This window comes from Panthera uncia, chromosome B4 (genome assembly GCF_023721935.1).
Source record: "Panthera uncia isolate 11264 chromosome B4, Puncia_PCG_1.0, whole genome shotgun sequence".
Classification (NCBI taxonomy): domain Eukaryota; kingdom Metazoa; phylum Chordata; class Mammalia; order Carnivora; family Felidae; genus Panthera; species Panthera uncia.
Window position 1 is genome coordinate 64,649,821 of NC_064809.1, and position 26,675 is coordinate 64,676,495.

General features: G+C 32.9%; 1 protein-coding gene across 1 annotated transcript in view; it reads right to left on the reverse strand.

The window, feature by feature from the left end:
- CPNE8 (copine 8) overlaps positions 1 to 26,675 on the reverse strand; it is a 227,106-nt gene that overhangs the window by 26,403 nt on the left and 174,028 nt on the right. The window contains exons 14-16 of the mRNA XM_049625275.1: positions 25,834 to 25,880; positions 19,105 to 19,286; positions 12,221 to 12,348 (exon numbers count right to left, since the gene is read on the reverse strand). Coding sequence (XP_049481232.1) covers positions 12,221 to 12,348; positions 19,105 to 19,286; positions 25,834 to 25,880 — 357 coding nt within the window. The remainder of the gene's footprint in view (positions 1 to 12,220; positions 12,349 to 19,104; positions 19,287 to 25,833; positions 25,881 to 26,675) is intronic.

Here is a 26,675-nt window from a genome sequence, read left to right on the forward strand (position 1 = left end):
CTATTTCTGCTTTTGCTGCTTGTGCTTTTGGTGTCATACCCAAGAAATCATTGCCAAGACAAAGAAATCATTGCCAAGACCAATGTCAAGGTTTTCTCTTTTATTCTAAGAGTTTTATAGTTTCATGTCTTACGTTCAATCAATTTTCAGTTAATTTGTGTGAGTGGTAGGAAAAGGATCCAATTTCATTCTTTTTCATGTGTATATCCAGTTTTCCCAACACCAATTATTGAAGAGATAATTCTTTCCTCATTTTGTATTCTTGGCACTTTTGGCAAAAACCTGCAGGTTTTTGTCTGGGCATCTCTATTCTATTCTATTGGTATAGACGCTTTTTTTATATCAGTACCTTGCTCTTTTAGTTATTGCACCTTTGGAATATGTTTTAAAATCAGACAGTGTGATGCTTGCCTCCAGCTTTGTTCTTTCTCAAGATTGCTTCAGTTATTCAAGGTCCTTTGTGGTTTCACATATATTTTAGGATTTTTTTTTCTTTATTTCTTCAAGAAATATCATTAAGATTTGGGTAGGGATTGCACAGAATCTGTAGAACACTTTGGGTAGTATGGACATTTACACAATATTAATTTTTCTAATCCATAAATGTGGCATGTCTTTCCATCTGTGTCTGCTTTAATTTTTTCATTGCATTCATTGCATCAATTTTTCATTGATATTTCATAGTTTTCACTATAAAAGCCTTTCACTTCCTTAAGTTTATGCCTAAGTATTTTATTTTACTTTTTTGGTGCTTTTATAAATGGGATTATTTTCTTAATTTCCTTTTCAGATAGCGTGTTATTTGTTTAGAAATGCAACTTTTTTACAGGTTGATTATGTATCCTGCAACTTTACTGAGTTCATCAGTAAATGGGTTTTCTTTTTGTTTTGCTTTGTTTTATTTTGCTTTGTTTTACTTCCTTCAGTCTTTAGGGTTTTCTACATGTAAGATCACGTCATCTGTAAACAGAGGTAATTTTATTCTTCCTTTATTATTTGGCTGACTTTTACTTATTTTTCTTGTCCAATTGCTCTGGCTAAGACTTCCAGAGATATGTTGAATAGACGTGGAAGAATGGGCATCCTTGCTTTGTTCTATATTTTAGAGGAAAGCTTTTAGTTTTTAGTTTTTTTTTTTTTTTTAATCATTAAGTATGATGTTAGCTGTGACCTTTATTGTGTTGAGGTAAATTCCTTCTGTACCTAATTTGTTGATAGTTCTTATCAGGAAAGACTGTTGAATTCTATCAATGTTTTTTCTCTATCTTTTGAAATGGTCATGAGATTTTGGTCCCTCATTCTGTTAATGTGTTGTATCATATTTATTGATTTGCATATGTCAAACCATCTTTGCATGCTAGAAATGCATCCTACTTGGTCATGGTTATAATTCGTTGAATGTGCTCTTGTATTCAGTTTGCTAATAATCTGTTGAAGATTTTGACATCCATGTTTATCAAGGATGTTGGTTTGTAGTTTTCTTGTGGTGCCTTTGTCTGACTTTATTATCAGGGTAATGCTGGCTTCATAAAATGAACTTGGAAGTATTTGCTCTTCTATTTTTTTTTTTTTTTTGTAACAGTTTAAGAAGAATTGGTATTAATTCTTCTTTAAGTCATTGGTAAGATATGCCTTGTAGCCACTTGGCCCTGAGCCTTTTCTTTGTTGGGAGATTTTTGATAACTGATTCATCCTCCTTATTTGTTATTGGTATGTACATCCTTTCTATTTCTCTTGATGTATTCTTGGTACATCGTATATTTCTAGGAATTTATCCATTTCTTCTAGGTTGTCCAATTTGTTAAAGTACAATTGTTTATAATAATCCCTTATGATATTTTTTATTCCTGTGAAATCAGTTGTAATGTTTTCTCTTTCATTTTTTGAGTCTTGTCTCTTTCCTTTCTTAGTCTAAGGGTTGGTCAGTTTTGTTTACCTTTTCAAAAAACCAACTCTTAGTTTTGTCAATTTTTTCTATTGTTTTTCTATTCTCTATTTCATTTATTTCTGCTCTAATTATTATTATTTCTTTCCTTCTGCTAACCTGTACTTTTTCTTCTTCTTTTAGTTCCTTTTGGTGTAAAGTTAGATCCTTTAAGATTTTTCTTTATTAACATGCAATATTTATTGCTATAAACTTTCCTCTTAATAATGCCTTTACAATATTCTGTAAGTTTTGGTATATTGTTCTTTCATTTATCTCAAGATATTCCCCAATTCCTTTTGTATTTTTTTTTTTTTTGACTCAGTGGACATTCGAGAGTATGTTGATTTCTATTCATTAATGAATCTTTCTGATTTCTTTTTTTTTTCTACTGTGTTTGCAAAGGAGACTTGGAATTATTTCAATCTTCTTAAATTTATTAAGACTTGCCTTGTGTCCTATAATCTATCCTAGAGAATGTGCCATGCGTGCTTGAAAAGAATATGTATTCTGGAGCTACTGAGTAGAATATTCTGTATATATCTGTTAGGTCCATTTGGTCCAGAGAGGTGCTCAAGTTTGCAGTTTCCTTATTGATCATCTATCTGGATGATGTATTCATTATTAAAAGTGGGGTACTGAAGTCTTCTAATATTATTGTATTAGAGTCTATTTGTCCCTTCATACATGTCAATTTTTTGCTTAGGTGCTTTGATACTGGGTGCATACGTATTTATAATGATTATATCCTCCTGTTGAATTGATACTTTTTAAGAAAAATTTCATTTTAAGATAAATATTTTATTTAAGATATATAACATGATGGTTTGATATATACATAGAGAGTAAAATGATTATTACAATTATGCTAATTAACATATCTCCTCACATAGTTCCCATATTTACTATTTTAGCAAATTTCCAGTATTCAATACAGTATTTCACTGTAGTCATCATGCAACATATTAGATCTCTAGACTTATTCATCCTACATAATGCAACTCCATATCCTTTGACCAATATCTCTATTTTCCCTACCTCCCCTCTCCTGCTAACCACCATTCTACTTTCTGCTTCTATGTATTAAACTTTAAAATTCCACATATAAATGAGATCATGCAGTGATTTTCACTGATCATGCATTTTTCTTCCTAAGTCTTGCTTATTTCACCTAGCATAACATTATGCAGGTTCATCCATGTTGTTGCAAATGGTAGGCTCTCCTTTTTTAAGGCTGAATAATACTTCATGAATATGAACGTTTCTCCCACTATCAGAAAGTAGAGCTTTGCTATGAAATCTTCTATAAGCAGAAATGGTATAAAGTAGAAAAAAAAAGCAAGTACCATTAGCTTATATGGAACTTTTTGAGTGTTGGTTCCCAGACCTAAACAATAGTCTATCTTAGATTTTCTGACACCTTAGGACACATCTTGCTAACAGATGCACAGAATAAGTGGAGATAAAGCACAGATGCTCACAGACATGGTTCAAAGCTAAGGCACCTTGATGATGAGATGCTGAGTGTAGTTCCCAGGGAAGGGGCCTGGTGGCATCACTGTCATGCTCATGATGCACGCTGCCTCTATGACCGCTTGCAGTAAAACAAACACCGCAATCTATTTCATAAAAGCAAAAATCTCTGGATTTCTTTTGGTTAGTGGAAACAGATCCTAATATAGGTCTTTTGTAAAAGTGAAGTGGTGTAATGTGAACTTTTGAAAACTGGAGGAAACCTGTGTATATCAATCAACATATCACATAAACTAACCCTTTTATTATGTAATAACCTTCTTTGGCTCTTGTGCCAGTTTTTGACTTAAAGTCTATCTTCTCTGATAGAGGTACAGCCACCCTCCCTGCTTTCTTTCGGTTACCATGTGCATGGAGTATCTTTTTTCATCCCTTCATTTTTGGCCTATGTATGTCCTTAGATCTAAGTTGAGTTTCTTATAGACAGCATATAGTTGGGACTTGTTTTTTATCCATCCAGCCACTCCATGTCTTTTCATTGCTGAGTTTAATATATTTTCATTTTGGTTTTCTTTTGATTCACCAGAAACTACCTAAGAGAAGGAGAGAATATATTCATACCACCAGAAGAGTTAGGAATACAACCTGAAGCAGATATAGTAAACCTGGAATTTCTTTGTTGTTTATCTTAAAACTTCATAGGGATTCTGCATTTTACTTTACAATAAACATGTGCTTTTATTAATGTTTTATATTTCTTAACTTTGCTGTAGAAAGATATATGAGCTTATTGTGTGGCTCTCACTACTGCCAGATGCACTAATTTGAAGATAAATTTCATTTTACATAAGAACTATTCAATCTATTTTAGTCTTTATCACCAAAAGCACCATAAATTAATCTTTTAAAACTTGCCATGATTTCTATGGCATTTGCTGTATGCATGGACATATTGCTGCACTTTGCAAGTAAAGCTAAGTTTCAAACAAAATCATATTTTGTGCTGCCATTTCTTCTAATTTAGTCCACTTTAAAATATTATAATTTGTGATAAAATAATTGAAATGCTACAGAAACGTGCTAAGTAGAAAGTAGAGGCTGATCACATCTCAATCTATCTTCCAGAAGGTAACCCTGATATATACTCTTGCAGATTCAAATTATATTTTAAAGGTATTAAAGAAGTTTGCTGCTTAAAGGAAACTGATGATGAATCCTTCTGTAAATTGCATAATTAAAACTTTTATTATTAAAAGCCTGCTAAATGTCTTTTTTCATATATAGGCAATCCATAATTTATATTTTAATATTACTGTGATAAATCTGAGAGAGAGGTTAACTTTGTCAGGGGTTTGGAATTCAAACGCATTCCCCTGGAGTCTTTTGTCAGGCAACTTTCTGGGATCATGTTTATAAAAGTGCATAAGTGGTTGGTTCAGATTTCTGGGATATTCTTTCAGCTTACTATTGGTTCATAGGAATAAAGAGGGCAACAAGATAAGAAACTGACTCAAGAATGTTTTATTTAGGTAGTTTAATTTTGATATATGCAATGAATTAAATTTTAATACTAATTAAATCTTACTAGTTAAATCTTAATATGTAAATATTTCAATACAAAGTAACAGTAATTTTTATGTTACAAAGTTGTATTTTTGGCAGTGTGATGAAGTGACAGACTGTGTCCACAACCATATGTAGTTTTGTTGCACTTTCTTTTATGTGCCTTTATCTTTGGAGCACAGCTAAAAGGGCTTAAGTTTATGCAAGGCATCATAACAGTTATCTGGGATAAGATTATTCTGTTAGGGATTTTAGCTCCAGCTCAAATGGCCACTCTTCCATATCCATTTTGTCATCAATAAAATAGGAATAATAACACTACTGACAGCTCATAGAGTTATTGTGAAGATTAAAACAAATATTCCACATGATGGCATTGAGCACATTGTCTGAGACAGACTATGGGTTCAAAACTGATAATTAATTTTAGTTGATTACCTGCATCTAGATATCTAGATACAAAAATCTAGTCAGTAGTTAGAAATTGATAGATCCCTCATAGAAACTGAAATATGACAGCCTCAAAACTAGTAACTGGTTAGGCACAAGAAACAGAGGACTAGTAGTTAGGAAATAATGCATATTATTCAAGTCAAGGGAATAGTAAAATTTTCATGATAGCCTGAAAAGATAATTGATACTTTCATTGGTATATTAGTTTATTTTCAAGTTATAAGCTGGTAAAAAATACCAACAAAATATATTTCAAATAACTTAAAGTTATTGAGGTAGAATTCTAGATGAAGAGAAATTTTGAAGATGTAAACAGGAATGTAAAAATAGTAATCGCCATATATCCAAGAGGGCACTGACATTAGTCAGGGGATGAGTAAACTCCACTCTATTACAACCATGTCTCTATAGACACATGATTTCCTTAACATGTTTCTTCCTCCTATTGCTAGTTATTGAGAATTAAACATAGTGTTATAGATATTAGGTGTATTAATAAATTCATACATGGAAAGGATTTCTTTGATTTTAAATTTGTTTTCAGTGTACAACATAATGGTCATGCATTAGTTTTGGTAGGCATGATTGTCTTACATGTTAACTTGGTTAGGCTCTGATAGCCAGTTATCTAGTTCCCGTGAAGCTACTTTGAAGATATAGTTAATATCTACAATTGGATGACTTTAAGTAAATGAGACTATCTCAAAAATGTGGATGGGCTTCATTCAATCAGTTGAAGGCCTTAACAAAAACGGTTTTCCCAAAGGAAAAGGGATTCTGACTCAAAACTGCAAGAATATCATCCTACCTAAGTTTCCAACCTGCCAGCTTTCCCTACAAATTTCTGATTTGTCAGTGCCTACTATTGCATGAGCCAATTCTTTAAAATAAATTTATCTATATATCTATATTTGTATGTCTTATTAGTTCTGTTTCTCCTGAGGACCCTGCCTCATGCAGTAGGTATCTATCACAATCACATTTTCCATAGGGCATTAAAATAGACTAAGTATTATCATTAACAGTTCCTTCAGTTTTCTATTATAAACTCGCTTATTAAAATGTAGTTATAATGCATGGTATACAGAAAATTCAATTAAACAAATAGGTGTGGGTTTATCAGTAAATGCAAAGAATTGGGTTTTATGTTGGTTTATAACATATACATTATAAATTATATTATTATTATAAATATTAAATATAATTTAATTTAAATATAATTTATAACATGGTATTTATATATATATGTGTGTGTGTATATATATATATTATATATAATTATATATATATATGTGTGTGTATATATACACACACACACACACACACATATATATATATATATATATATAATTAAGTCACAATTCCTGTCTTCAGCGGAGAAAAAAATCTACATGTAGCAATTGAGTGGAATCAAATTAGTGAGTGTTTTGATAAAGGTATTCATAAAATGACAATTCATAGCTCAGAAGTAATGATTCTCTATGGCTGAAGTATGGCACATTTGGGAGAATGTGGAGGGAAATGAAAGTGGATGAGTGGTGGTAGTTGGATATTAAAAGTTCTTAAATACCAAACCAAAGTGTTCAAACTTAAACTTGTCACAGGGCACCAATGGATGTTGAGTGGGATTTTTACATTGTCTGAAATGTTATTCCCTAGACAACTCTATGAAAGGAAAACTGGTAAGACAGGAAATTAGAAGCAAGCGGTTGGATAACCTCAGAACATCACCAAGAACTTTCAAGTTTCACAAACATGATGCTTTGGGTGTTAACTCACAATATTGTTATTTCAATATTATCTAAAAAGTCAATAGTCTTATAAAATAGATTTAAGTTCTAAAAATGAGCATACGGTTAAAATTATTATTCTTAAAAAGAATAAGAATAAGAATTCTTCAAAATGTTAATAGAAAACTATCACAAATTAAGCTTTTATCAATATAGAAAACACACTTTATAAGAAGAAAAAATCAAGCAAATAAAAAACCATTTGCTTTTTATTTTACAAAATGTATTTTTAATGACAAATACCTTAACATACAGAATTCAGTTATTAAACATTTGTTAAGTACACTTACCTCCTATATGATGGGCATGTTGAAGAACTGAAGAATGCATTTCAAAATAACAAAATATTCACTGAGTTTTATTTAAAACAGGAGTCTCATACACTGTAACTATGGAACTTCTCATGATTTAGAAAAAATGGTACCTTGTCTTTTAAACTGATAAATTTTTTGGATGGTGATTTTGGGTCAAACAGAAATTGTCTGTCTTAATAAAAAGTTTAAAAATTAAAGTAAACCTATTCTCAAAGATAAAGGAGTAAAGCATTTCTTATGTAGCTTCATAATAAGACATAGATACATGAGACTTCAGATTGTATTGGAAGGAAAAGAGGATTCCTCAAAAGCCGTATCGTATGTGTTTCTTATTTTCTCTCATTAAAAAAATAAGAAAGAATTATTAGATCATGGATTATTGCTGAGAATCTGATAGTTAGCTGGCATCTATCCCTATCTTTGAGAATTTCTTAAAATGCTAGACAATACATGAAAAATGGTAATAGGACAGTATAGAGCCTACAGTTTTAAATGGTATATAGAAATGCAGCTAGAAATTGTATATCTAAAAGTTTAACTTTAATAGTAGAGATATCCAGGGTAAAAAATATAAAATTAACTAGTAAACCCTCGAGAACATTTATCATAACTAGCATGAATTCACACAAAAGAAATCCTATCCTTTTTCTATCTTTTTATAAAAGACAGTCATCTGTATAGTACTGGGTGAGAGAGAATGAGACAACTATAATTTATTTTGTACTAATATTATTTTTTGATACTGCTTTATTTGACAAACATCAAAAAACTAGGAAATAGAGTACAGATGACACTACTCACATAGGCTAATATAATTAGCTAGGATATGTTTTTCAAATTACAGGTAATGACCCATTAGTGGATTTTGAAATCAATTTTGTGGGTCAAGACCTGTATGTATGTATGTATGTATGTATGTATATATATATATATATATATATATATATATATGAAAAAAAAAATAGAAATAGAAAGGGAAGGAAAATTTCCAGACTCATTTTATGAAGCCAGCATTACTTTGATTCCCAAACCAGAGACCCAGCAAAAAAAGAGAACTACAGGCCAATATCCCTGATGAATATGGATGCAAAAATTCTCAACAAGATACTAGAAAATCGAATTCAACAGCATATAAAAAGAATTATTCACCATGATCAAGTGGGATTCATTCCTGGGCTGCAGGTCTGGTTCAATATTCGCAAATCAATCAATGTGATACATCACATTAATAAAAGAAAATTTAAGAACCATAGGATCCTGTCAATCAATGCAGAAAAAGCATTTGACAAAATTCAGCATCCTTTCTTAATAAAAACCCTTGAGAAAGTCGGGATAGAAGGAACATACTTAAACATCATAAAAGCCATTTATGAAAAGCCCACAGCTAATATGAAAAGCTCACAGCTAATATCATCCCCAATGGGGAAAAACTGAGAGCTTTCCCCCTGAGATCAGGAACACGACAGGGATATCCACTCTCACTGCTGTTGTTTAACATAGTGTTGGAAGTTCCAGCATCAGCAATCAGACAACAAAAGGAAATCAAAGGCATCAAAACTGGCAAAGATGAAGTCAAGCTTTCACTTTTTGCGGATGACATGATACTCTACATGGAAAACCCGATAGACTCAACCAAAAGTCTACTAGAACTGATACATGAATTCAGCAAAGTCACAGTATACAAAATTAATGTACAGAAATCAGCTGCATTCTCATACACCAATAAATGAAGCAACAGAAAGACAAATAAAGAAACTGATCCCATTCACAATTGCACCAAGACTCATAAAATACCTAGGAATAAACCTAACCAAAGATGTAAAAGATCTGTATGTTGAAAACTATAGAAAGGTTATGAAGGAAACTGAAGAAGATACAAAGAAATGGAAAGACATTTCGTGCTCATGGATTGAAAGAATAAATATTGTTAAAATGTCAATACTACCCAAAGCAATCTACACATTCAATGCAATCCCAATCAAAATTGCACCAGCATTCTTCTCAAGGCTAGAACAAGCAATCCTAAATTTGTATGGAACCACAAAAGACCCCAAATAGCCGAAGTGATATTGAAGAAAACCACAGCTGGAGGCATCACAATCCCAGACTTTAGCCTCTACTACAAAGCTGTAATCATCAAGACAGTATGGTATTGACACAAAAACAGATACATAGACCAACGGAATAGAATAGAGACTCCAGAATTAGACCCACCAGTGTATAGCCAACTAATGTTTGACAAAGCAGGAAAGAATATCCAATGGAAAAAAGACAGTCTCTTTAACAAATGGTGCTGGGAGAACTGGACAGCAACATGCAGAAGAATGAAACTAGACCACTTTCTTACACCATTCACAAAAATACACTCAAAATGGATAAAGGACCTGAATGTGAGACAGGAAACCATCAAAACCCTAGAGGAGACAGCAGGAAAAAACCTCTCTGACCTCAGCCGCAGCAATTTCTTACTTGACACGTCTCCAAAGGCAAGGGAATTAAAAGCAAAAATGAACTACTGGGACCTTATGAAGATAAAAAGCTTCCGCACTGCAAAGGAAACAATTAACAAAACTAAAAGGCAACTGACGGACTGGGGAAAGATATTTGCAAATGACATATTGGATAAAGCGCTAGTATCCAAAATTTATAAAGAACTCACCAACCTCCACACCCGAAAAACAAATAACCCAGTGAAGAAATGGGCAGAAAACATGAATAGACACTTCTCTAAAGAAGACATCCAGATGGCCAAATAAAAAGATGCTCAACGTCACTCCTCATCAGGGAAATTACAAATCAAAACCACACTCAGATACCACCTCAAGCTGGTCACAGTGGCTAAAATGAACAAATCAGGAGACTATAGATGCTGAAGAGGATGTGGAGAAATGGGAATCCTCTTGCACTGTTGGTGGGAATGCAAAGTGGTGCAGCCGCTCTGGAAAACAGTGTGGAGGTTCCTCAGAAAATTAAAAATAGCGCTACCCTATGACCCAGCAATAGCACTGCTGGGAATTTACCCAAGGGATACAGGAGTACTGATGCATAGGGGCACTTGTACCAAAATGTTTATAGCAGCACTTTCAACAATAGTCAAATATGGAAAGAGTCTAAGTGTCCACCAACTGACGAATGGATAAAGAAGATGTGGTTTATATATACAATAGAATACTACTTGGCAATGAGAAAGAATGAAATATGGCCATTTGTAGCAACATGGATGGAACTGGAGAGTGTTATGCTAAGTGAAATAAGCCAGGCAGAGAAAGACAGATACCATATGTTTTCACTCATATGTGGATCCCGAGAAACTTAACAGAAGACCATGGGGGAGGGGAAGGGGGGGAAAAAAGTTACAGAGAGGAAAGGAGGCAAACCATAAGAGACTCTTAAAAGCTGAGAACAAAGTGAGGCTTGATTGGGGGGGTGGGGAGAGAGGAAAGTGGGTGATGGGCATTGAGGAAGGCACCTGTTGGGATGAGCACTGGGTGTTGTATGGAAACCAATTTGACAATAAATTATATATTAGGACACCATAGAAATAAAATAATAGGACACCATAGAAATAAAAAGGAAATATATGATAAGTATTATTCCATAAATAATCCTTTTTTTTAGTTGTTTGTGTCCAGAGTTGAGATGTAAAATTCATAACTTAAAACAGATTGTGGGTGGAAATATTTCAAAAACCTGAGCTAATATTTCAAAAACACTCAGAAAATGGTCATCAATGTATCATTGTCAACCTGAGGTGGACTTCCACAGCAGAGTTCCACTGAGGTCAGCCCCAATACAGGGGTATTTTAGTATCTTGTCTATGTCCCAGATAATGGAAAGTAGAACACATTTAAGTCACTCATGATGTCCAGTATGGAGATGATTCAGTACCAGAACCTTTAAACAGAGAACTGAGTTTTCATATCACCTTTGTGCATTGATAAAATTATCCAAATGCAGTATATTTTCACGTTCTTACTACATATTTGGAAGGACACAAAAGCTACACTTTTTAAATTTTCTAAAAGTAAGGCAGTGTTTCATAGGATCTGCAACTGGGTCAAACTTTTTAGGGATTTTAAAAGTGGTGTCTAATTTATTTGTTTATACACTGATGAAGAAAATGATAAGTGTGTACATTTTTACATTTAAATTTTTTTTCTAGAATATGTAGTTGGAATCATAAGCAATTATATTCTGAACTCAATACTATGTACTATATACAGGTAAAGCTCTGGGAATTCTTAAAATTAGCTATTATATTAATTTCAGAGTGGTTAAAATAATGTGCCCTATATTATCACTGAAAGACTTTAGTTGTCTTCATGGAATTTGGTCTCTTATTACTTCTATGTTACCATGGGATGTGATATTAGATTGAATGATTTACACCATTGAGATCATAATCGATCTTGTTATTGCTCTCATGGCTGCCTTTTCAAAGAATAGAACATTTTTCTTGGTTGAACAAATACAGGTTCTGATAATAACTAAGTGTATATTTCTTCACTTGAGATTTTGCTGTAAAGTTCTCAGCAAAGTATTACAATGGCTCAGTGGAGACTCTTCCCACTGTATCTTTTTCCTCATTTTCTTAGAGGTAAATTAGAAGAAAATACTTTTCATTTGTGGAGTCATGATAACAATAATATAATTTCACTGCTGTCTGGGACACTGGGATAAACATCTTGTCTCTGTCCACTTACCTTGCTACATGATTAATTACAGGAGCGAAGTTGGTTGGCCCATACAGTTGTACAGATTTCAGACTCCTATAATAAGCCTCCATGACTCCTTCAATGCCATCACAGTAGGGATTTTGAGGGTTTCCATTCTGCAGAATTTACAGGCAAAAAAGAGTAAAAGTTAATAGTGTCTATAAAGATCAAATGAAAAAGAGAAACGATATGTTGATACTCAAAGATTTTTTGGAAGCACAGATTTTTTGGAAGCACATTTATATCATAGCAAAACATAATAAATTAAGTGGTCAACAACAGATTACAATATATTATGTAGATTATGATATGATGAATCTAATATATAGTCATTAAAAACTGATACTCTTCATAAAAAGAACCGCAGAAAATTCTAAATAATCTTGAGAAGCTGAATATCACAACATTCCATAATTAATGGCTTCATTTTACACATGTCTGTGAATATGTAGAGAAGAACATATAAAAATCCTGAAAAGAAGTAAATATTAACAGTGGTTAACTCTGGGTGATTACATATGATTGGTGGCTTTTTTTCATTCTTTAAACTATTCAGTCTTTTCTGAGTTTTCTGCAGTGATATCTATTAAAATCAAGAAAAAAATTGCTATCCATTCAGTTTTACCTCATAGAAGGAAAACTATGAAACGTCTGCCACATGCACATTTTCATGTTGCAATAACCCCAAGCAGAGAAGGAATGCAATTTGGTGTGAGAAATGTCAAGACAAGGTAAAAGGAATAGAATCAAAGAATCGTCCATGTTCTTTAAGGGAAATGAGCTTGCCATTAGGTTCTTATTCTGGAGATGGCACCTAGAAGGGCAACTTTACACCTGGAGACCTAGACCAGCTTTTCCATACCTTAAATGCTTGAGGGTTAATTCTCCTAGACCAGATTTAACAAATAACATGAAGCAGTATATTAGTTATCTATTGCTTTGTGGCAAATTACGTCAAGAGTTAGTGGTTTAAAACAGTAATTATTTCTTATCTCAACATCTTTTGGGTGTCAGCAGCAGCTTAATGGATGGTTCTTGTTTGGCATTTCTCATGAGTTTGCAGTCAGTATGCCAACCTGGACACCTGAGAGCTTAACCAGAGTTGCAGAATCTGCTTCCAAGAAGGCTCATTTAAATGGCTGCCGGCAGGAGGTCAACATGGTCTCTCTGCAGGGCTGCTTGAGTGTTCTTACAACATGGCAGCAAACTTCCTCAGAATGAGCAATCCAAGAAGACAGCAAGAAGGAAGCCCCAATGCCCTTTATAAGCCAGGCTCATAAGATGCACACCATCACTTCTACTTTAATCTATTTGCTAAAAATGCATCCCTAAGTATAGCCTATGCTCAAGGGAAGGGGAGTTAGGCTCCACATCTGAAAGGGGAGAAGTATTAAAAACTATAGATACATTTTAAAACACTAGAGACCTTAATTATATTTAAACATAGTTAATAATAATTTCATGATGCATGTTTATATCTGAACAATCACTGGCCATTTATAACTAAAATTTGTTGAATTTTATATACTAAGCTTTACACTAAAGCATTTATATGTATTATATAGATTTTATAACAACCCTAAAAAAAGCAGATAAAGTATTGTCATTATCTCCACATTACAAATGAAGAAACTAAGGCACTGAGAGCTTAGATAACTGTGCCCCAAAGTTATTTCAACCACTTCAATTTTGCCATTTATGAGAGAGGAATTTTTACCCACTTTTTCCTATTAATTTTGTCTTTTCATCAAATTTTTTATTCATTAACTATCATGTCAATTTTTAAAAACATAAAAATAATAAAAGCCCTCTTATAATTTATAATAATATAGACCTCTTTATAATTTTATATTATAAAATTGGTTACATTAATTGATTGAAATTATAATGTAAAAGCTTAATATTTAGCACAAAGCAGTTAATGATTGCTTTTGATGTTAATCTGAGCTGACCTATTTAACCTTCCTTTAAATAAAATTTTACAGTGTTCTTTCCTTTAATCAGATATGAAGCTGATTAAAATTAAAACTCATTATTGATTTTTAGCATATAAAAATGTATTCCATATCTGCCTTTAGGGGGAGAAATACAAACCAAGATGGTTCTGAGCAACTTTTTCATTATCCTTTTAACATTTTGACTAAGGGTTTATATTTCTAGAAAAGAATATATTTTCTGTATTCCTGTGGAACTGAAATTACAAGGTCACCATTTTTCTCACCATTTTATTTCTTAGTGGAAAGATAATTAGTGGATGTTCTATTCATCATTATGGAATATTTAAAGCACTGATTTCTGGGGCACCTGGGTGGCTCAGTCAGTTGAGCGTCCAACTTCGGCTCAGGTCATGATCTCACAGTTCGTGGGTTCGAGCCCTGTGTCGGGGTCTGTGCTGACAGCTCAGAGCCTGGAGCCCGCTTCGATTTCTGTGTTCTCCTCTCTCTCTGCCTCTCCCCTGCTCATGCTCTTTGTCTCACAAAAGTGAATAAACATTAAAAAAAAATTATAAAGCACTGATTTCTGCATTAGTCCTAATTCTGTAATAAATTGCTCTAAGAATTCCTCATACGAGTTGGATGATAAAAATATTTATGATGTAAAATTATACACTTTTTAATATATGCTTGGCATGATATCAGGATTATTTAAAATAATTTACAGCTATTAAAATGAGATTTTCCTTTTAATAACAAAGTTATAATGAGTTACACAAAGATTTTTTTAAGTCTGTTTAAAACTGCTTTCACAAACCAATTATGTGTTAGTTACTAATTACTAACAAGCAATTAGTTTTTACTTGTTAAAACAAATTAAAATGAGCTCATGTGTGCAACTAGCCCAAAAGCACAGGATATTTTTGAAAATAAGTGCATTCAATTTTGTTGTTTATTAATGAAGGGGGCAGTGGATGCCCTATTTTATATTTCCATTTTAATTAACAACCTTTTCCATTTATAAAATAATGAATGTTAATTTGTAGAACACATAGCACATAAAGAGCAGAATTTGAAACGAGCACTACTCCCACAGTGCAGACTTAAGCGTGGGGAGGGAGTTGGGCCCTTCTCCATTTTCCCCTCCATTTGGTTCCCTGAAAGATTGTACTGAATATTTAGATTCAGTTCTAAAAGAGAAGACTATATATAGTCTCTGCTGCTGCCTAGAACCTATAATACTTTTCAGCAGGCCTAACAAGCTGACAAAATGTTGAACAGAAGCTCTAAGGAGTTGTTACTTTACTCTTTGAAATGTATCTGCTGCTGCCCAGAGATTGCTTACTGTGGGGAAAAGTCTCCCTTTTATTCAATAAATAAACATCTGTTGAGCTTGTATTTTATGCATACAGTGTTAAGACCCTTGCTTGTTAAACTGTTAGCATCTAAAATTTTTTTTTAAATGTTTATTTTTATTTTTGAGAGAGAAAGACAGTGAGAGCCAGGGGGGGGCAGAGAGACAGAGAGAGGGAAACAGAATCTGAAACAGGCTCCAGGCTCTGAGCTGTTAGCACACAGCCCAATGCAGGGCTCGAATTCACAAACCATGAGATCATGACCTGAGCTGAAAGTCGGATGCTTAACCAACTGAGCCACCCAGACGCACCAGATTGTTAGCATCTAGATGGATGACAACACACACACATGTTAAATTGTGCAGATATCTATAAATGACAAGATAAGTGAAAAGTAGGCCAGCACTTTTCGAGATCTAGTATGAAAAATCACTTGGACAGGTGTACCATTTCTCTATTGATCATTGCAGGAGACTTTCCTTTAAGGGTCACTGGCCTCATGCCCATTACAAATACTTCCTCTAAAGCTCCACACTATTATGCTATTATATTTTCCGTTATAACACCTTAAGGAGTCATCAAAATCACAATGGGAGGAGAGCAATGACTCCTTTTCACAACATTTGTGCTAATGTGATGGTACCAGCACATTCTTCCTTTCCTTTTCCCATTCCCTGTTCTTTTTCCACTATGGAATACATGAATATATTCTTATTCATATTTCAAATAAAAAGCTGGGGTTTATCTGAGACCCTTTGGATTAACAGCAAAGAAAACATAAAAAAATAAGTTTTTATGTTCAACTTGCAACATTTGTGTTAGCCCTAAACTCACCAATGAGGGGTTATTTAATTTTTAAGAAGGCCTCCCTTGCTAACTGAAAGATTACTTGAACTCAGTGTGATAAATAGATTAATATTTATGAATATACATCACAAATTCTTACCATGAAAATATGAGGGTTTGTTGGGATTACAGAGTATATTAGTTGTTAGATTGATATGGGACAGTTTTTCTATTTGCCATTTCAGCACCTAGAGACAGTTAAGGATGAAGTTAACAGAATAGTTTAGCAAAAAATCAAATCAAATACTAACTCTTTGAAGACCTACTTAAGTCTTACCTGTCTTATTTACCCAAGAAAACAAAAGTGCTTTGAAAAAATTAATCAGTTAGTAATGTTAAAGTTCATGCGCTATCATCAGTGTTGTTTTCATCTTCAATTTGGGGGACTATTTTTCATAACTTTAAAGGGGTATGATCTCTATCCTGTAAGTATTTGAGTTGGGTTCAAGAACTTTTAAGATGCAAATAATAAAAAAAAATCCTTCCGTGGCAATAGATATTTGCATCGGTTTTGTTGTGAGGAAAGAATTTGGAAGTAGGAAAAGCAGAAAATGAGAGGTTTAGAGAGAGAGATAAAAGGAAAAAAAAAAACCATACACAAGGGTGAGAAGAAATGTATGGAAGGAAAAATTAATAAGCCCCATTTAGTTTAACATAATTATTCTCTTTCTTAAGCTTTAAAATAGCTCATGACCTTTTTCCTGAAGCACTTAAGACTTAGCATCACATGAGTGATTTTCATGGTTTTATAAGTTTCTGGGAGATTTTAATTCTCTAAGACACAACAAAATCCCAATAGATATTTATTTTTATATGACAGTGGGAATGTGGCATGTGGGCTATTTCATGGAAGAAAGAATTAAAGCCTCCAGCAACCTTTCCTGAAATTGTGTGGGCAATGGAATAGATAAGCAAGGATAAGTATAGAAATAAAAATGTAAAAATACTGCTCTTAAAAGATATTTAAGGAAGTTTAAATCTAATCATACAAAAGCTTCAGGAAGTGTGTGTGTGCATATGTATGTATCATAATCATACTCTATCATGGTGTTAAAAAGCACATATCTGAGAGGTGGGATTCATATAGGTACTGTTATAAAATTTGCTTTAGTAGTAGTTAAAGAGCATGTATTCTAAAATAAGACTGATCTGGGTTCAAGTCCTGTCTTCTGGAATCCTGGTTAATTCCTGTGACCCTAAGCTGAATTATACAACACATGGGACACTCTTTAACTATATTCAATATGACTGACACTTCCTAGAGTGGTGTAATGTGACAGTCATGATATACCTACCACATAGGAATTTTATGAAGACCATATAAGAAAATGATTGTAAATATTTGGCTTGACACCCAGTAATTACTCAAAAAATGGTAGTATTATTATTTTTATTTTGCTTGCAGAACTTCTAAAAAATCTCTGATTATGCATTGCTTCTGTAACATGAATAAAAACAGCAAAGACTTACAAAGATAATGGGGATGCAAGGATTTACTCCTGAAATGTATAGAGGGTAGGGAAGCACTTCTAAACAGAAAAAGCCAAAGTTTTTCCAAAATGACAGGCAACCATTCCTATATTGATTTTCCCATTATTTGATCAGAAAGTACAGGGAGAATAAGGCTGACTGGGTGTATAAGCATTATCTTTGTGGAGTTTATTTGGAAAACAGAGTGCATTATCTTCAATTATCAACATTGCTTATCTTCAATCACAAAATATGGACTAGATCTATGTAAACATTAACTAGATAAATATTTATTTCAGTCATATCTATTCCATTCTATTGAAATCATAATTATAGCCACAATTATTGCTTCACATTAAAAGAAATTAATTTTAGTCATAACTAATCCTTTAAATTTGAACATGGTAGGTTAAGATAGTCACACATTCTTTGAGAGAGCCTCCCATTGAGAGGTGAAGGTTACTTTGAAACTTGGCTGGCCTTAGTGATTTGCTTGACTAAGAGAATTTAGCAAAAACAACTTTCTGGGATTTCTAATGCTATGGTATAGAGAGCCCTGCAGTTTCTGCCTCAGCCTTTTAGAATGCTCATTCTGGGGAAGCTGGCTGCCATGTAAGAAATCTGACTACCAAGAGATGGCCATACTGTGCTGAGGTCCATGATAACCACATGGGCAGGTCATATGTTGAAAAAGGGAGAGATGTCCAGGCAACTCAGCTATTTCAGTCATCTTGAGTATCAGATATGAGCAAAGAAGCCATCTTAGGGGACATGCTGGCCCTAGAACACATGATATGGAGAAGAACTGAGCAATCCAACCAACAGCCAGAATGAAGCCCAGATATATGGTTCTAGTCAACAATTCCAGCCACCTCTAGCCAATCAAGGCATCCTACTTAAGACCCCAGACATCTTGAAGAAATATATCATTTCCTATTGTATTCTGCTTAAATTCCTGACTCCAAAATTATGAGTATATGAAATGGTGTTGGTTTATGCCTCTAACTTTTAAGGAGTTCGTCATATAGCAATAGACAACCAGATTAGACCCTCTGAAACCAGATGCACTATAGATATATTTATTACTAATCTATTTCACTGTCTTTTTCTTCCATTATATCACACTTCTAAATCAATCATTTTGCAAAATTGAGCTGAGTCTATAGTCAAAAGAGTTGCTACGTGACTGACTAAAGCATAAGTAGTGAACCAACATTAAAAGATATTATTTTTTTCAAAAGATCAAATCCTTGTGATGTACTCTTACCAAAGCAAATTCATGAGATATCCTTCCATCTGGAGGCAGTTTTGCACCAAAACCTAGAGCTGGGAACATTTTATCACTGTCATAATCTTGAACGATTTCTCCCACTGCTTTCAGGGCCATTCCATAGGCATTCAGTTGGTAAGGATTCATGTAATGGAGAGAAGTGGGCTGGGCAGGGTTGCCTGATGACAGAAAAAATATTTCAAACATAACTGATTAGAGTAAAGATGTCATTTTCTTGACATTTTCTTGATGTCTATTTCAGAATGAAATACTTAAAATTATGTTTTCTGCCTACATCCATACTATGTCAAATAGTTTCTTTTTGGATGGATATTAACATAGAAATAGTTATTACATTATACAGACATGTAGAAAGTTTTCCAAAGATATGCCAAAGCATATGCAGATTTTGTCAGAAATTATTCCTCACTGTCAATGCCACAGGCTATTTTTGAATCTCATTTACAGAAGAAGTATTTAAATACTTTTGTTAAACTGATTTTATTGTCATCTTTATTTTTAAAAAATCATGTGCCTTTGCCTTGAATCCTTATACCTATAATTAAAGGACTCAACTAATTTAATGGGCTTCAATAATTACAAAGCTTCCTAAAGTTCTGTTACAAACATAAATTGAATATTTGAGAAATATCCCAATTTAATCACTTAAAGAAAAGAAAGCATAGCGATTTTCAAATTCAAGCTAATTAAATATCTGTATTTGAAAAATTATTCACTGTTTCTAACTATACATTAAACTGAGAGTCAGAAGGCTCAAAGTCCAGTCTCAGAATTTTCAAGACAACACCTATAAAATGTCTGCAATAAATCCTACCACAGTGTTTACTGAAGGACAAAATGAGATTATGTGTGAAGTGATTAAAAATACCAAAGCTCCATAGAAATGTAAGGCTTAACTGCTACTGTTATTACTGTCTGGGTCATCCACAAGGTTCTGAAATTTCAATATACTTATACTCTATAGGGTGTTGGATTTGAATAGAGATGAATTTGAGTCAGAAAGAAATATACGTGCTACCACTCAAATACATTGAGATTCACATTGAGTTGTCCTAATTACCAGCACAAAGGCCGCTTGAAAGTCCACTTAGTTTCTTAAGTGAAAATGGAAAGCTAAATGGGACTTGTAATAGCACATAAAGCTCAATTCTACATTAAAACATTGCCTGAAGAAGGAAAGCCTCAGGGCACAGTTCTTTTCTGATAAGAAAAAAAAAAAATAATAATAATAATCAGCACTTGTGATCCAAAGAGAAACAAAATTAAGAAGAGATATCCCCTTGGTTTATAATACATATAATTGTACACAGAACATTTTTGGTCTAAAAATAATGCATTACATAAATGCAATTGTATTTCCAAAGGATTACCCGCATTCAAGGGCTGGTCCCACGTGACAAAATTTCTGAAAAAGTATCTTCTGACCAAATAGCCTTAACATTCATTCCTCTCGATTTGACTAAACTTTGGAAAGAGTTCTTCATAAATATAGACCCCTGACCTTCCTTTTCTTAGAGCATTTGCTTTACAAAACTTGCAATTATAAATTCTTTCTCTGCACCTTTGAGATGTAAATCTTCTACTACCCAGGGATGTCTTTCTCTAGGACCTGGAGACATCCCTTTGAAATGTAATCATGGAGAAAGAGAGCACTCCTATCTCCTAGTCTGTTTGGGAAGGTAGGAGCCTAGCTTCAATAAGTGCTGACTAGCAAACAGGCCAATGACCCCGGTAAGGTCCCTCAGTACTTTTTCATTAGATCACAGAAGCACTTAAAATCCCTCCCACCTTTTGTTTTTGAGGAGTTGAGTTCAATTTTTTCCCTATATCCCAGTAGACTCGACCTCCAGTAGACTTTCCTCTATGTCAACAGTCTTGAATAATGTCTTCCTTGCCTGTTTAAATTGTCTGGTGCAATTTTTCATTGACACTTTATTCTAAAATTAGAATTTTGCACTTGGTCAAAAGCCCACTGGAGCCACAGGGAAGCAATATCATTACTTGACTAAGTGGTTATCTAACACAACTCTCAAATATAAGAAGGGTTGTTACCTATTGGCTGTAATAAGGCGACTAATTCTATCTCATTAAGAAAATCATAACTTAAAATTAAAATGCAAATACCACTCATACCCTAGCATGTCTAAACATCTTCGCCTATCATGCAGAGCAGGGCTGGATCCCACTCATGCAAGGACGTCACTTCTTTCAGGCATCTGTGTCAGACCAGTCTCTTCACTGTATCACTAATGATATCTTCCTTCCTATCTCTGCCTCAATTGCCACCTTGTCCTGAAATTCACTTCATTCTCTGCAGCTTGTTTTATTTGCACCAGACAACCTTCCTTGTTTATTCCAACACTTATAGTCTTTTTTCTCCTACTCAAATGACTCTTGTGTTCTGCACCACAAAATCTGGCAATTAAAAATTTGCCAAATTGTCCATTCTTTGAATCTGGGACCATGTTTGTATTATCTCTGTATCTGCAACAATGCATATGAAAATGAACTTGTGGTAGGTTGATAACATTGGGGCCCGAGTTACATGAATAATAATTATGATAGCAGGGAATTTAACATGTATTGAACACCTTACTTCAAGGTAAGTCCTTCAACAAACCTATAACATGGGTACTATTTTATTGTACCCATTTTTCAGATTAAATAACTTACCCCTACTGGCATAGTAAAAACTGATAAAATTCAAATGTAAATCTAGGCAGTCAGATTCCATAATGTTTATTCATAGCTAGAACTCTATACTTAAGGATTTTGTAATACTTTAAACACTGATTATAATGAAACTTATATTTGATTTTGTTTTAGAGTTACATTATACCTTTATAAAAAATCACACTTGAATACATTCTTGTTAAGGAAGTTTTATTGATATATAATTCACATAATTTACAGTTCAGCCACTTGAAATGTACAATTCAATGATTTTTAATATATTCACAGATAATTACAACCATCAGTCTGATTTTAGAACATTTTTATTACCTCAAAAAGAAACACTGTACCTATTCACTATTGCTCCCTTATCATTCCATCCAGCCCAGCTCTAAACAATGATTAATCTACTTTCTGTTTCTATTAATTTGCTTATTCTGGATATTATATATAAATAGATTAATATGTAGTGTTTTGTGACTAGCTTCTTTCACTTAGCATGATGATTTCAAGGTTCACTTATGTCCTACTATGTATCAGCACTTCATATTTCATTCCTGTTTATTCCTGAATAGTATTCTCCTATATGAATATACCACATTTTGAAAACCATTTATTAGTTGATGAATATTTGGATTGTTTCCACATTATGGCTATTATGCTGCTATAATCTTTTGTGTACAAGGTTTTGTGTGGACATATGTTTTCATCTTTCTTGTGTATTCATCTAGGGGTGAAATTTCTGGGTCATATGGTTACTGTATGTTTAACAACTTGAAAAACTGCCAATGTATTTTCCAAGGTGGCTGCACCATTTTACATTCTCACACACAGTGCATGAGGCTTCCAATTTCTCCACATCCTCATCAACACTCATTATGCCTGGATTATAGCCATTCTAGTGGGTGTGAAATATTATCTCATTATAGTTTTGATTTGCATTTCCTGATGCCTAAGTTTACTCAGTATCCTTTCATGTGCTTAACGATCATGGGTACATCTTTTATGGAGAAAGGTCATTCAGAACCTTTGCCCATTTTTAAATTGGGTTATTTGTCTTTTTATTGAATTATAAGAGTTCTTTATATGTTCTAGATACAAATCCCCTATGAGATGTATGACTTGCTAATATTTGCTCACATTCTGGGGTTTGTCTTTTCACTTAGTTAATAGTATCCTATGAAGAATAAAAGAGTTTTTATTCTGATGGAGTTCAACTTAATTTTTTTTTCTTTTGTTACTTGTGTTTTAATGTCATTTAAGAATCAACTGTCAAATCCAAGATCATGAAGGTCTATCCCTATGTTTCCTTCCAATAGTTTATACTTTTAGCCTTTTATACATTTAAGTCTTTGATCTAGTTTGTGTTAATTTTGTTTTTGATATGAGAAAAAGGTCGAACTTCAATCATTTGCATGTGGCTATCCTGTTGTCCCAGCACTGTTTGTTATAAAGACCATTTATTCTTTCCCCTATTGAATTGTCTTGACACCTTTCTTAAATCAGTTAACCTTAGTCTCATGGGTTTATCCCTGGAATCGCCATTCAACTTCATGGAACTATATATCTATCTTTATACCAGCATCATGCTGTCTTGATTACTGTTGCTTTGCTGTAAGTTTCAAAAACGGGAAGTATGAACATTCTTACTCTGTTCTCTCTTTTCATGTCTGCTTTGGCTCTTCTGTGTCCCTTGAACTTCGATATGAATTTTTGAATCATCCATTTATTCAAAAAAGGCCTTTCAGGTTTTGACTGAGATTGCATTGTATCTGTTGATTGCTTTGGGAAATGTCCTCTTAACAGTTGAGTTTTCCAATCCATGAAAACTGTATATTTTTCTATTTATTTAGATCTTTAATTTATTTCAATAATTTTTTTCAGAGTATAGTTTCTAGAGTATAAACTTTGCACTCACTTTGTTAAATTTTTCCTAAGTATTGCATTACTTTTGATACTACTGTCAATAGAATTTTCATAATTTCATTTTCAGACTCTTCATTGGAAATACATAGAAAAAGACCGGGTTTTTATATATTGATTTTTTATTTTTCCATCTTGCTAAGTTCATTTCTTAGTTCTAATAGATTTTTAGTGAATTGATTCCTTAGGGTTTTTGTACACAAGACTATGTCATCTGCAAATAGAAATAGTTTTACTTCTTCCTTTCCAACCTGGATTTTTTTTTATTTCATCTTGCCTGATTGCCATGACTACAACTTCCAGTAGAATGCTGAACAGAAGTGGCAGAAGCAGTCATCCTTGCCCTATACCTCATTTTAGGGGAAAGCATTAAGCTATGCTAGGTACGGGTTTTTCATATTTTCCCTTCATAAGGTTAGTAAGTCAATTTCAATTCCTAGTTTGTTAAAAGTGTTTTTATCATGAAAATATGTTGGACCTTGCCAAATGCTCTTTTCTGCACCAATTGAGAGAATGATGTGATTTTTACATTTTCTTCTATTGACATGTGTGTTATTTGCTTTTTGAATCCTAAGCCAACCTTGTATTCCTGAGATAAATTTTACTTTCTTAGGATATATAATTTTCTTAATATGTTGGTGGATTCAGTTTGCTAGTGTTTTATTGAGGATTGTTATATCCATACCCATAAAAGATATTGATCTTTAGTTTTTCTTTTCTTTGTCTAGTTTTGATATCAAGGTAATACTAACCTCATAGAATCAGTTGGGAAGTATTCTCTCCTTTTCTATTTTTCGTCAGAGTTTGTGAAGAATTAATGGCAACTCTTCTTTAAATATTTGGTAGAATTCACCAGTGAAGCTTATATGGACATGGACCCTGATAAACTTTGAGGGTATTTTTTTATTACAAATTCCATCTCTTATTATAGGTCTATTCAGATTGTCTATGTCTTTTTAAGTCAGTTTCAGTAGCTTGTGTCTTCCTATTCAATAGATTCTTGCTCTTCTAGTTGTGCTAATGTTCATTAGTGAATAAAAGTAGTGTTTTAAATCATTTAGACTTTGTTTTATTCTATGTTTCATGTTTTACTAAATAAAATACATGAATAAAAATAATTAACTTGAAATCATAGTGTTGAAGAATAAACTTCATATTTAATCAAAGGTGAGTTCAATTAGATTTTGGTCTCATCTCTATTCTTAATTCTAGTACTAACAAGCCAAGATGTATTTAGTAAAATGATTTTATGAATATGAGTTTCCTCATTTATATAAGAGGATGATTGGAGTAAGTGATCTCTAAGGTTCTTTCTTACCTGAAAATTCTATTTTGTGCAATGTGAGTCACTGAGAGAAATGTGAAGTAAAGGGAATATAATGTGAGAGCCATAAGCACAATAAGTAATTTAGGGGGAAAAACTAGATAAATATAAATTGATGGCAAATTCTGGTAAAAGTTAAATAATGAGATTTAAGTTATTAGGATACATAATCACTCATTTCAAATGATTGTTCTGTTTCAGAAAAAGTTACTTCAAAATAAGATTTAAAAAGCTGACTCTCTTTTCTTTTTGAAATGTTTGATAGGCAAATTATGAATATCTATAATGGGGTATTACATGACACTCCCTCTAAATTAAATGTAAATATGTTAACATGAGTAATTTTTAAAAACAAATAGTCAAGTAAAAACAAAGAGAGTTGCATAAAGTACAGGTACGTAAGGTACTATAAAATGAGGATAATTCAACACACTTCAACAGTATAGTTATGTATCAAGATGAAGGAAGGAGTGGGACAGAGCACACCATGGGCTTAACTAGATCTAAATTTTTTTAAAAAATATGTGAAATAAAAATTATAATACTTCAATATTTAATAAATTTGAATGGGACTATTAGGCCTTTTTTTTTTGCATTCCCTTTAGTCATTTGTATACCTGAACTATTTCATAATAGTAAAAAGAAAGGAAAAGTTACCTGAATTTTATATGAAACAACAGTTCAGAAGGATATAAATGTAGGAATCAAATATCTAAACTCATGAAAATAACTATCTTTCAATTAATTGCTAATATTTTTTACTAGTGGATAGTCAGAATACTCACCATTTGATGCTGTAAAATCAATAGCCACTGTGAAATTGATTTGTGTTCTAGAATACAAGTAAACAAGAATCATTAATAATGAAATAATCTCATAAAAAAGAGTTTGACTTCCATTTGTGTTATTTTTTTTTTTAGCATCATTAAGTTTCTTAAAATATAGTATATACCGGATAGCATCAAGATAGGCAGTTTTAAAAGGTAAAAGCGTGGCAAAACACCTTTACAATCATACAGCTGTAAAATATGAAAACGAGTGTTAGGAATAAAAATAGCTCCTATTTGGGAACACAATAACTAAGTGAGGGTCGTATAATAAAGAAGTCAAACTGCAAATAACGATTTGCCAGTCTCCAATGCCAGCATTTACTATCAATTTGCTTTTAAAACCATCTTGCAGTCATTGTTGAATTATTATGCCCTTAAAAGTGTGGCACAGCTGAAATCATCTCTAATAATATCATTCCTAAACCAATTCTTTCCACAATCCTGAACACACAGGACTTTCTTCTGCTTTCTTCATAAATGAAGCATTTCAGATCCTGATCAGTATTCCTCTGTGTGTGAATTTATAGACATAGATAAATATTTATATAGATGATATTGGTTATATATAGTTTAAATTTTCAGCACAGTCCCCCAAAATTATTTTACTGGGTTAGTTCTGTTTTCTTTCCCTTTTTTTTTCTGATAGAAACCTAAAAGGTAGCATTTTCATAAAAAAATTCACTCTTTTGGATACACATCTCTGACTCTTTCTGTATGTAATTTTAACCCTTTCTTAGCAAACAAGGGGAAAAAAACCCACAAATAAGCAACAATGAGATGATTACTTGGATAACATA